This window comes from Ictidomys tridecemlineatus, chromosome 5 (assembly GCF_052094955.1).
Source record: "Ictidomys tridecemlineatus isolate mIctTri1 chromosome 5, mIctTri1.hap1, whole genome shotgun sequence".
NCBI lineage: Eukaryota > Metazoa > Chordata > Mammalia > Rodentia > Sciuridae > Ictidomys > Ictidomys tridecemlineatus.
The window spans coordinates 98,219,311-98,232,194 of NC_135481.1; the positions used below are offsets into that span (position 1 = coordinate 98,219,311).

At 38.4% G+C, this 12,884-nt stretch overlaps 1 protein-coding gene across 22 annotated transcripts in view; it reads left to right on the plus strand.

Annotated features, from left to right (window-relative positions):
• Ttll5 (tubulin tyrosine ligase like 5) overlaps nt 1-12,884 on the plus strand; it is a 260,216-nt gene that overhangs the window by 72,649 nt on the left and 174,683 nt on the right. For 19 of the 22 annotated variants that reach the window (XR_005729960.2, XM_040276119.2, XM_040276121.2 and 16 more), the window contains 6 exons: nt 2,590-2,671; nt 4,100-4,161; nt 5,226-5,320; nt 7,544-7,585; nt 11,991-12,104; nt 12,587-12,678. Coding sequence is in view for 21 of the 22 variants with exons in the window: in XM_040276119.2 (XP_040132053.1) it covers nt 2,590-2,671; nt 4,100-4,161; nt 5,226-5,320; nt 7,544-7,585; nt 11,991-12,104; nt 12,587-12,678 (487 nt within the window). In the remaining variant the exon portion in view is untranslated. The remainder of the gene's footprint in view (nt 1-2,589; nt 2,672-4,099; nt 4,162-5,225; nt 5,321-7,543; nt 7,586-11,990; nt 12,105-12,586; nt 12,679-12,884) is intronic. The other 3 variants (XM_021723790.3, XM_040276125.2, XM_040276126.2) reach the window with 1 other exon arrangement.

The window sequence follows — 12,884 nt, forward strand, 5'->3', positions numbered from 1 at the left end:
CAAATGCCTTGATCGGTGCTTTATTGCAAAAGGTTTTTCTCAGGATAAAGGGGGAATATCCTGTGGCATTATTGAGGTTTGGGCAATATATTCAGAAGATTCTAGTAGCTATAAAAGGTAAGAATTTGCTACCAAAATGCCGCAGTCTTGGCTGGGCACAAAATCACGAGCCACTCTCAGCTTTGTAGATTCAAACAGCAATTCTTTATTTCTGAACTCACACCGGCCCTCTACAAACACGTTCTGGGGAAATTCAGGTTCTGCCCACAAAATTCACATACTCCACCAGGCTTTGAATCCCAAATACTTTCTGAATTCCACGAGAACGGGAACTCAGGCAGCAGGATCCGCCCTATTCCCAGCAGGAATAACCTTAAACCTGGAACTGCCTTAAACCCAGATTGTCCTAAACCGGGAACACCCTAAACCCAAGGAGCGGGATACTTCCTAAAACCTGCAGGATACATCCTAAACCTGGATCCACCCTGGTTGTTGAGCAGGGTCACCTTTCTCAAACATACATGCAATGTCACAGCGAATGTCCAAGGCAAGTCCATTTCCACGAGTCCTTCCTCTAAGCAACATGGGGTACGCTGGCAAGGAAATTTAGATGCGTCATTCCTACTTGGCAATGGCCCTCAGCACCAAAATAGAAAGGTAAAGGAGTTTCCTTTTATTTACATTTTGAAATGTAGATGATATGTACATTTTATATAGTTACCTGAAGGTGAATCTCAAACACTCGTATAATTTTTTTATTAATTTGCAAATTAAATGGAATCCTGTGTAATTGCTATGGAAGCCAATGCCTACATGGAGACTTTACCCTAGAGGGTTTAGAATACAAATATCTTCTTGTTTTCACACAGCACAAACCAGATGGAGATTCACTGAGCATACAGGTATTGATAGTGATTAATCTGGAGGGCAGAGGAAACCAGAGGTTGCTAACGAAGTGTCAGAGAAGTGACTCCCCAGGTTCTACAATGCACAGTCAGGTGGACTCTAGGTCTCCAGGTTCCCATTCTAGGATTCTTGGCACTGCATCATAAAACTTCAGACTTCCTGTGTTCTGAAATCTTTGAGGCCATCTTTTTAGAAGTCTATGTTTATTTTTTTCTTTTTCTTTCTTTCTTAGAGGATTAAGAAATAAAAAAAAACAAAAACCCTTGTTTTTGTGGGGAATGGAGTACTGGGGATTGGACCCAGGGGCACTCGACCACGGAGCCACATCCCCAGCCCTATTTTGTATTTTATTTAGAGACAGGGTCTCACTGAGTTGCTTAGCACCTCACTTTTCCTGAGGCTGGCTTTGAACTCATGATCCTCCTGCCTCAGCCTCCTGAGCCACTGGTATTGCAGACGTGCGACACTGTGCCTGGCTTAAAAAGGAACAAAAACAAAAACAAAACCTTCTTTTTTTTTTTTTTTGGTGCTGGGGATTGAACCCATGGCCTTGTGCATGCAAGGCAAGCACTCTACCAACTGAGATATATCCCCAGCCCCACAAAAATCCCTTCTTGATAAAATGAAATTTGTTTCAGAATGAGTTTCTGAAAAATTTCTGTTGTTCTGTTGGTATGACCTCTGATCACAGTAAGGAATTTAGTCTTTTTCCTTGGAGAAAAGGTGTAATTTTTTTTGAGTGACCCGGGGTGGGAAGTTTGGGACGTCTGTAGCACTTATGAGACTCATGTTTGGTATGTATACATCAAGATGGTACACCACTGTGATTTCATCTCATTAGTGAGAGCATCTCACTAGTAATAATATGAAGAGCTCCAATGTTAACCTTTCATTCCTGAGTTTGTTAAATGAAATCAGGCAATCTAAGAGTCTTGTTTTATTTCTTGCTGTAGTTGGGGTGGGGCACTGAAGAAGAAAATCAGTAAATAATCCAGAAGCCATGGAAATTTGGTCTTTGACTGCCCCCCCCCTTCTTAAAAATATTAACGGTGTGAAATGGTTTGTCACAATCCTGCTTTGCCATTCCTGGCTTCATCTTTTCTCTTCTGAATTTCTGTCTACAGGCCAATTATTTTACCTTCTGTGTTCAAAGGGAGATTGAAACCATAGGAGAGAGGAAATAATAAATATATTTTACATTTAAATGTCTTCTTGACCTGGGTTACAAAAGCAAGATCTTATGTCTAAGAAAATGTGATGGAAGGACCCTAGAGAGTATATTTTTGAGTATATTTTTCTGTTTTCAGAGTATGGCAGGGAGGTTTGGAGTAGTCCCGAGCAGTGTCGATACTGGATGCACTTGCTTCGTTCCTTTTCTCAATAGTTGTTTATCCATGAGCATAGCAGCATCATGCTTGTGAACTCTTGTGGAGTCAGGTTGCTCTCTATGGAGGACTCAGGAACACAAATAGAGTGGATGATATAAGCAGGAATTGTATAATATTTTAAAATTAGCTTTAGAACTTGATTAATGTCTTGAACTTGAAGGATTCTCTTCTTTTGTTTCCACTTACTGTTTATACTGTTTCTAGAATTCTGGGGAAGTTGATGGATCAAACCCTTTCAGATCTTTGTGCAGTTGTGATGTGTTAAATGATCTTGTGTGTTGTGTTGTATTTCTAGAACTATATGGCTTTGATGTGCTCATAGATTCTACTCTGAAGCCATGGTTGTTGGAAGTGAATCTCTCTCCTTCTTTGGCCTGGTAAGTCATTTCCATCAACTTGAAAAGGACAAACGTACAGATGACCCTAAAACACTTTTTAACGAGGGTCAGGAGGGTCATTTCATTTAGCACTAGAAGACTTTCCCCCTGTTATTAGATAGAGAAGGCTCAAATTTTTAAATGATTTTTTGGCAACCAGGGATCCCTGTTTTCCTAGTCAGTTGCAGTATGTGCTTACTGTTTATTGGACCTCTGGAATGTGATTTCTGCATTTGTTTTTATCCTGAAGGGTTTTTTTTTTTTTAAACTTGGTAGGTCTTTTGTTAAGAATAAAGAAATACATATGGCATTATATTCTCTTTATTACAAAGGTTTATACTGACTCAAGTCCACATATACTGTAAAGCTGGACCTTTGCTTATGTAGGTTGTACCTGGTTCTTTTGCCTCCTCCACGTCCTGGTATCCATCCAAAATTAATGTCTAAGAACTTAAAAAAATCTTTTTTTAAAAAACCAATTCTTGTTTAGAAGAAGGAAAGACACATATTTTTCAGAACTGAGAAGATTCTTCTTACCTCTGCAGCCAGAATTTCTATTAGCTATACACTTATCTAAATAGAAAAGCCTAGAGATTTATGCCAAAGACCACCCGGCTGTTGAATTTTAAGGATGAGAAGGAATGGCAGAATGCCAGTGGAGCGAGATCTGGCTTCACCTCGGTAGTAAGGTGTAGAACTGGATGTTACAGATGCTGCAGATGTTATGCTGTACTTTGGCCAAGTCAGCCTTCTGCAGATTACCCAGTCAAGCACCTTAGATACTGTTAGATGCCCCCGGGTGTTGCATCGAGTACAGCATGGAGGGACACCAAAGCCAGCCTTTTGCTTTCCGTACATGTTGCTTGTGTTTCTGTGTGGGTTCCTGCTGCATCGTTTGGTGGGACTTTGGTATGTTTTGTTGTGTCTTTCTGCATTATTTGCAAGCCTAAGAAAATTGATTTAAAACAGAAAATAAAGACTTAACAGAAAAGTATGAAGGTGGCCAAAGTTTCTTGTCTTGTATGATTCAACTATTGCAGCAGTAAAACAAAATTTGGATGATGGGCATACTCATAAAAGAGCATACTAAAAGTCTAAGCCTTTAAAATCTATGGTGATAATGAAGCAATATTCTTGACTTGTGCAAAATTTGAATTGCATAAGACCTTCTGGAATAAAAAGATTACATGTTAGGAAATCAATGCGTTGGTGCTGGGCCTGCCTCACAGAGGGCGAGTTTAACACCAGGCTTTTATTTCTAGTACTTCTGCCCAAATGTTCTTGTCTTTTTCCATGGATTTGATGTGTTTTATGTGTTGCTTCTCATCAACATTTGGAAACTCTCCTATATGGGGGCCCATTAGAAGGCAGCTATTCTGTTAACCTATAAAATTTATCAATTGTTCTTTTCTTTCTCTATTTTCTTAGTGATGCACCTCTGGACCTAAAAATTAAAGCCAGCATGATTTCAGATATGTTCACTGTGGTAGGTGAGTAGTAGTGATTTTCAAAACAGTCTCATATAAAAATTAACTAGAGCATCCATTTTGTCAGGCTCCATAGGTATTGCCAACTGGCAGTTCCTAAGCCATGCTGAATGTTTTGTACTAAAAAATTATATTTTCAGGGAAGTGTTTATATGTTTCTACTCCCCCTGGCTCCATCCTGTCCTGAGGCTGAACCACAACTAAGGCTGAGACCTGAGGCATAGGAATTATGAGCTGAGGCAGAGAATTAAGCAAAGATCTGCAGAAAGTGTATTTTTCTCTGAGCTGGGAAAGTGAAACCCACTGACGAAGCCTGGTTACAAAGGAGACTGGCTGTGTTTCTGCTAGACAGTCTCTACTGGTCTCAATATGATCCCTGGTGTAGTATTTATAACCAAAGTGGCCCAAAGAAGAAATCTCATTTTAAGTAGATAAGCCAAAACTTTGAAATGGAGATGGGCATTCAGGTGGATATGATGTGGATTTATTGTTGTTTTTTGAAATTCTCTAAAAAGACATAATAAAGTGTATTTGAGATGAACTTAGTACTTGATGTACCAGTAAATGCTATAAAACTTAGCTACTCTATTCTTCTTGGATAGGAATTCACTTCTTTTTAGGAAGTCAGTGAAATTAGCTGACGTCCAATTTCTTAAATGATAGATAATGTACAAAGCCCGTTTTGGGAGTAGCCAATGGGCCACCTTCGGCATTTCCAGAAGTAGATCATGTAGCAGGACAACACTGCTCTCTTGCTTTTGGATACCCAGTAAAAACAACATCATTCTCTAGTCAGATTCTGGAAACCACTTTGAAATAACTTGTTTTTATTAATAACTATGTGTTTTAAAATGGCCATATACACATTTACTCAGGATTCATCAAGAATCTACATCTCTTTCTCAATCAGAGTCACATTTCAGCTACCCAACTAACATAATCATCTTGATGATGGATCTCTGTGATACTTATGACTGTGTAATTGAGTTTGTGCATCTACAGTTGCAGCCAAATCTGCTAATATCTTAGAAAATGGCAGATTTTAATGTGGCCCATTCCCCATTTAGGATTTGTGTGCCAAGATCCTGCCCAGCGGGCAACTACTCGGCCAATTTATCCCACCTTTGAGTCTTCCAGGAGAAACCCTTTCCAGAAGCCTCAGGTAAGGAAATTCAGCAGCAAGGAGTCCAGGGGAGGCTTACAAGGAAGTGGCAGCAGATGTAAATGAGGGAGTCCAAGTGCCATGGAGGTGAGGTGGCTTAGGGGAGGAGAATTGGGGATCAGTCTAGACAGGGGGCAGTTATGTTCAGCTGTGGCTAAAAGCTTATGCTTTTCAACAAATTTTTACTCCCTGCCTTTGTTTTGTCTTTTCTCTTGGCTTCTTTTTCTCATGCCTTTCCTTTTGTCTTTCTGTCTCTTTTCAAAAGTTACCCCCCCCCTTCCCAAATGGGCATACTCATAAACAAAGCACAGAGAGGGAGCCTATTAATTCTTAGTCATTACTGCATTCTTTCTGATCTTCAGACTAATTTCAAAGATGCTCCCTTGAAATAGCATCTCCCTTGAAATAGCATCTTCTCTACCTGAAATTCTCTTCAAAGGGCCCTGAATGATTGTGAGTTATTGATTGAAGCTAAATGAAATAAATGCTCAAAGAAATTTGGGCTTGTCAGAAACATCATTTGATCAAACGTTGCTCTGGTCTTTGTGTACTCTGCGTTTTTGTTCCACTTAAACCCATCAGCTAACCTCCGTCTGCTCCTTCCGTCCTTTCATCAGTCCCTGTCTGCCTCTACACTGCTGATTTCTTTGCTTTTAATTTTTCTTCTCGTGTAAAAGCTCCCTCTTCCCCGCCTCTGTGCATCGGGTTTGATCACCTAGCATTCCTGAAGTTTTGGAGATACTTTCTTACTAAGTCATCCCACTCTTCAGTGACCGTCACTTCTCATGGCAGCCTTACTTACTTGTTCTGCATGGCGTGGTTTTGCATTCACCGATTCATTGCTTTCAAATTGTCCAATCTCCTTCACTAGATGTAGGCTCTTTCCTGCTCCCCTCCCTCCCTCTTCTCCACTTTCCCGTCCTTTTGATCCCTTTCACACCCTTACTTCAGCCCTTCACTCCTTTCCTTTTCCCTCCCTTTCCTGCCGTTGCTCTTCCTGCTCCTCTTCCCTTTGCTTGCTGGTCTTATTTTGAGTGGTGCTGGTTCTGTTTGCCAAGCTCATATACTATCATTTATTTAGAGAACTTTTCACTAGAACAGTGTTTTCAAACTCAACCTCCAGGCCTATAGGCAGATGATGTCAGTGAGTACCTGCGGCAGGTGTAACGCAGCTAGAGTGATGTGACAGAGTAGGAGAGCATGGGCCACACGGAAAAGGGGCGCCTGTTTAATGTGCTCTAACTGATCACTGCCGCGCGTCAGTGTGGGCCAAAGGGGCTGAGATCTTCCTGTTGTCAAGAGCAATCAGAAATCTTGCTCTTAAATATCAGCAATTTGTTCATTAAAACAAAACAAAACAGTTTTGCAGGCCAAACATAACATTTCTTTGAGCCGGATGCAGTCTGTCCAACTGTGACCTCTGCTCTGAAATAGACTTCCTAAGTATTAATGTGATGTGGAACAGGGTGTACTGTATTTTAAGAGGTATTATCTTGGATTACATAAAGGCAGCAGAGTTGTACTTGATTAATGCATCATCACAGATCAAAGGGTTTTAAAAAAAATTTTAATAAGAAAAAGTACAGGATTAACCTAGATGTATTGGGAAAGCTTAATTTGGGCAATCACATTCCTTTGCAGGTTATTTCTTATAGCATCTTTGGCAGGAGCCTCCAAATTGATATAGAAAGAATTGTGAATGTTTCTGTCCAGTTTTAACACAGTTTCCCAAGTTGCACTTCTAGGGATAACTGTATAACAAGCTGGGATGAGTGAACTCTTCTCTCGGCTTGCCTGTCATTTTTTATTGGCAGTTCTTTGCAAATGGTAGGCAATCTACTTAATGTTTGTTTTGCCAACTGGTAGGTAATGGCATGATATCATCCATAAGCAGCCCATAGGGCTCTTACAGACAGGTGCTAAAGGAACTATAGCCTAGGTACATGTACTGTTTGAAACCAATGGTCAGGAGATGATGATCTTCAGTACTTGGCAGAATTGTTCCCTTGGTGGTGAGAAGTTGAAAATGGAATGCAAATGGTGTAGGAGAAAGTGTGAAAAATACAAATTCTCTATTTTTCATCCACAAAAGTGTGGGACTCTTGCCTTTGGTCTGTGCTTGGAGATTGTTTTTTCCTTTTTCATATCATAGATGTAGAAGATGGAAAATGTAGGCATCTTAGGAGAAGATAAGGCTTTATTCCATTTTTCTGTCTTTTATAGCGCCCAGTATCTGCACAGTTTCAATCATCATACACCAAGCAGGTAAGTTCTGGATCATTTAGAGACTTCATTCAAATTTTATTCCCATTTTCAAATGGAAAATCTTTTAGCTTTAACCTTTTATGGTATGTATTTATGTGCTTGTCTTTTTTGCACAGTTGAGTCAGATGAGATAGAATAAACAAAGATTTGCACACAATTACTGTTGGTTATAGAAGGTAAGAGGAGAGGATATGGGAACATGTAGGTCCTCTTCCTGATGGTGACTTTGCTGTGATGGAGACAGTTGAATTTAAATGAGGAACAGGGCAGAGGTATATCTGTTGCTTTAACCAAAATATTCTAGAAAGGAACTATTACAGTTCACAAATGAAACTTGTTTGACTCAGATGTCTTAATGAAATATACTGTTGTTAGTAGCTTAATATTAACAGTGTTTTCACATTGGGTGTTGGGCTGTATTTGAGTTTCTTGACAGATGACATTTCATACATGTAGTGATTTGCAGTCGAATCTTAGAAACCTGCCATGATTAGTGTTTCAGATGATACCTTTTAAAAAAAGGCAAATATCTTTCTCTCTGAATAGTCAGCATTTGCTCTCTTACTGTTCTTATAAGTAGTATTTCAGATTAGCCATCACTTTCTTCTAAGCAGATCTTTTTTTTTTTTGTCTTTTATCTTTTTAAAGCAATAGTCTAGAAGTTCAAATCCTCTTTCTATTATTTGATGCTCTTTTGATAGGTGTCCTTAAGTGTGTTACTGCAACACTGTTTAGCAAAAAACTCCAGTATACTTATTTTGGCATTTATACTTTCTAATGCAGTTTATTATTTCTGATAAAGTGATTTATATGAAGAAATGAAAAAAAACTAGATGCCTTGTATTCTCTTTGCTAACTGGTTGGTTTGATTGTATAGTATGTGTTATGGGTTTAGATGGTGGAGTTCAAAACTATAGTATATGTGGTGTTTATATTTAGTAAGACCTAAATGAGCTAGCTGCTGTCCATGTCCCCCCACCCCCAAAAGGCTGTTGACTTAAAGAGCTTATGTCCTAAATACCCCTGGATCTGATCTGCTTAAGGAGAACATTAAAAATGCTATTTTAGAGACTTCTGAGTTTGATGTCAGAGTATCTCTGATATATAGTTCTGATCTTAATTCTCCTTTATCTATTTTAATCCCATTATATCTAGGTACACTGCTTGAATCATAGCAGGCTGCAGTAGCCTTACTGGAGAGCCAGGCTTCTCTCGAGTCTTTGAACACTGTTTACATGACACAAAATCTTTATTTGGTCAACGTTAAGCATGTTATTCTTTGACTCTCGTTCTTGGCAGTGTTCTGTTTTGTCACTGTCTTTCTGTTAGTGAAGCTCTCAACTCCATAGTAGTTCCATCAGAACTAAGAACATTTTCATCATGAAGTCTTAGTATTTTTGCCCCTCACCTGCCTTTTCCTTTCTATTTTATTGTCTCCATTGACATTTTTCTTTTTCCTCAAATGTCTGTGTCAGATTTTCCACTTGTCAGAAATCGCATTGCCTGCTAGTGTGCAAAGAGCATGGACTTTAGAATCGGATAGGCCTGGGTTCAGATTTGATCTCTGCCGTGGCTAGCTGAGAGACTCGGCACATTCCCTTTACTCTGGGGCTCAGTGGGGAGCATGGTACACACATGGCGGTATGGTGAGGAAGAAAGGATGAAACATGTCAAATATTTGGGATAGTGCTGATCGCTCAGTGCATACTCAGAAAATATAGCCTCTTCACACTTTTGAGTCCTATTTTGATTTTCTTTTTTCCTTTGTTAACATCTAGAGTTATTCTGATGTTCATCAATCTCTGATCATCTCTTACACATTTGCTGTCACCCACAAATGTTATCTATTTGTTCATTTCTTTATTTTTTCTTCCAGACATTATTGGAGATTCTCAATAATGCTAAGTATCATTTACTGAGGTTGATATTCTCTTGAGTTTGTTTTTAACTGAATTTCAGTTTTTGTCAGTGTATTGTACTCATTATATTATGCCACTAACCCCTGAGTGGAAGTATAATTTAGAATAAACATTTCATGAAATTTTTTCAAACACTTCTCTAAAATCCAGAGACATCAAATATATCTTCTGTTGTCTCCATTTTTGTAATTTTACCCTAAAAGTCAAATTTTTAAAGCATGCTTTAAAATAAATAAAGCAGTCTCCATACTACTATTCATGAGACCATTAAATTCCAAATGTTTATGGATTTTTTTCTTTTAACATTTGTTCCATTATTTTACTAGGAGTTCTTGCTAGACTTGCCAGGTGGTAATCACCAGGAGCATACTTCTTACATTTTTGAAGATTGGTACCTCATTTTTTTTTCTTAATCCTCTGGTACCTCCTCAGATGTTCATGATTTTTCAGACATAATTGCAAGTGGTTTGGGGAGGGGTTTTTTGTTGTTATTTTTTTAAAGCCAGTTTCCATTAGAACAAGATGCATGTCTCTCAGGATTGCTGACGTCCATTTATTCCAAAGTTCCAGACATTGCTGATCTCTTTTATTATAACACAAGCCTGCTTACTTACTTACTTAGTTACCTCCACCATTTCACAGTTCACCATTTCTGGTTATCATTACATTTAAACCTTCTCTTAGAAACCATTTTTTGGTTCATATCTACCAGATTTATTAAATGGTCCTTTTCATTTATTTTTTTTTCATTGTGGCACTCCTTCATTTTGCTTTTTAAACTGTGTTTACCTTTTCATGTTCCAGATGGCAAGTTGTATTACATATTAGTTGAGCTATTTCTAGTTCCTTTGGTTTTAATGATGAATTCCAAACTTGGTGAAACTGCATTGGAATTCTTCATTCTTTACATTTGTATTCTGTCAAGCAGATTTTATTTTCTGCCCCTTGATTATGATATCTTTTAGAAGATCTCACCTTTTTTTAATATTCTATTTATTAGGTTCTTATTACTAATATTTGCTAGCTTTCTTTAGGCTGAGAAAATACTTTTTCTGAATCAACATCTGTTTCTTGCTGGTTTGAGTGGGGACACAGGGTTCCTTGTCTCAAAAGTTTAACATTCTCAGTCAATTCTTCCTTAGCAATAATGATTAGATACATAAACACTTCTACTTTGGTAGGTTTCTGAATCATACATTTTGCTCAGGATAATTTAACATCTTTGATGCATGTTGCAAGGCAGAATTCTTACCTCGGCTGTAATTTAGCAGTTTAAAATTTATCTGGGCACCTGGTAGTCTAAATCATGTGTCATCTAACCAGTGGCAACAGGTCTCTTTTTTAAGTTCAGAGAGGACTTATTGCCTTTCTTTTAGTAAGTCAGCCCATTGAAACATGTGATTTATTATATCTGATGTGCCCAAGGTCAAAACCACAGAATGGCTTACATTTGTAGTGTTTTGTCTTTGTTTCTGATAGTTGTGATAACCTTTCATATCAGTCTGATTTCTTTGTTTTCTTCGCTGTTAGTCTCCAAGTGTGTCTCCTTGACACTCACAAAACATCTCTTTTCTCTCGTCTCCCCTTTTTTAGTTCTCTGCCTTTGTTCTCATCTTTATTTTATTATATCATTTGTATGAGTACTCTGTTCTTACAGTATTTGAGCATCAAGTAAGGCTACTTGACTTTGGAGGGTTCTCTCTGAATGGTCAGCATTTGCTCTCTTACTGTTCTTATAAGTAGTATTTCAGATTAGCCATCACTTTCTTCTAAGCAGATCTTTTTTTTTTTTTTTTTGTCTTTTGTTTGTTGGGATCCTTGATGAACACGGCTTTGTGACAGCCTCCTTGAAGTCTCTTGAAGTCCGGCAGCCACACGTCTCCTTGGCTGAAGCTTTCCCTCGCAGCTCTCTTCTGCGTCACTGATGATCTCACCTCAGTATTCCTTCCTGAGGTTCTAAAACCTGCCACAAGCAGCTTTTCCATCTGTGACTTAATGATTTGTTCCTTGGTTTTGTGTCTTATGTCCCAATTCCCCTAGCTCTCTCCTTCCTCAGTGCTAAAAAAAATAATAATAATTCCTTACTGGAATAAATACACATTTCCTTTTCTTTTCTGTGAGACTGTTTTCAAGTTTTTTTTCCCCATATCTTGACATATTGGATATATTTTAAAACCAAGATTAGGAGTAGGTGCTGGCTTACAAAGCTCATGGACACCATTTCTTTTACCTGGCTCTTTTTTCTCTCACTCATAGTGTTTTTCTACTATTCTGTATTCTCTTCTGGCTTTTAACTTTACTAGTTTAACTTTATTATCTGTTTCCCAAGGTTTCAGGCCAAGAGATTAGTTACAGAAACTGGACTATAGATTTGAGCTTTATATATGCATGTTTGGAAAGATAACGATGTTGAGGAAACAGAGGAAAATGAAGCAGAGAATGAGAACTTTTTTTTTTTTAATTTGCTTTTATGTTCTTCCCCTTAGCGCTCCCGTCCACTCTCTGCCAGTGATGCAGAAATGAAAAACCTTGTGGGCTCCGCCCGGGAGAAGCTGCCGGGGAAGTTATGTGGTTCTGTGCTTGGTCTGTCAATGGAGGAGGTAAAGTCACTCCATTTCAGTCCTTTGTAGATTACCACAGGGCTCAGTGAAAATTAGTGAGTAAGTGATAATATTTACAACAAGCTCTTATATTGAAAAGAGAAGGATTCAAAATGGAAGAAGCTACTCAGAAAACATTTTAAATGCAGTTAATATCTCCTTGCGTGCTTTCATCATATTCTTGGATGATAAACTCTTCCTTTGTCCAATAGCCACATAGATTTGAGTTTTCAAAATAGGTACTTATAGCCAGATGTGATGGTGCATACCTGTAATTCCAGCAACTCTGGAGGCTGAGGCAGGAGGTTCACAAGTTTGAGGTCAGCCTCAGCAGCTTAGTGAGGCCCTAAAAGCAACTTAGTGAGACCCTGTCTCAAAATAAAAACTAAAAAGGGCTGGGATGTGGCTCAGATCCCCTAGGTTCAAATTCTGGTACCAAAAAACAAACAGGTATTTGTTTTATTTTCTCTTCCTCCATATAGATTAAAGTTTTACGGAGGGTAAAGGAAGAAAATGATCGGAGAGGTGGATTTATTCGCATATTTCCTACATCTGAGACATGGGAAATATATGGGTGAGGTGACTACCTTTCTTTAAAAAATCTGTACTTTGAGTTCATAGAATTAGATTTATTGTGACCCAGTTATCATTCCCCCCATGCAGTGCCTTTGTTATTTTGTTTATTTAAAATACAAGAACTAGGTCATCAACAGTAGTTAATTCACCTGTATGGTATTCCTTCCCACCTTCCCCTTCTTTTTTAAATCTCATGACTCCCTC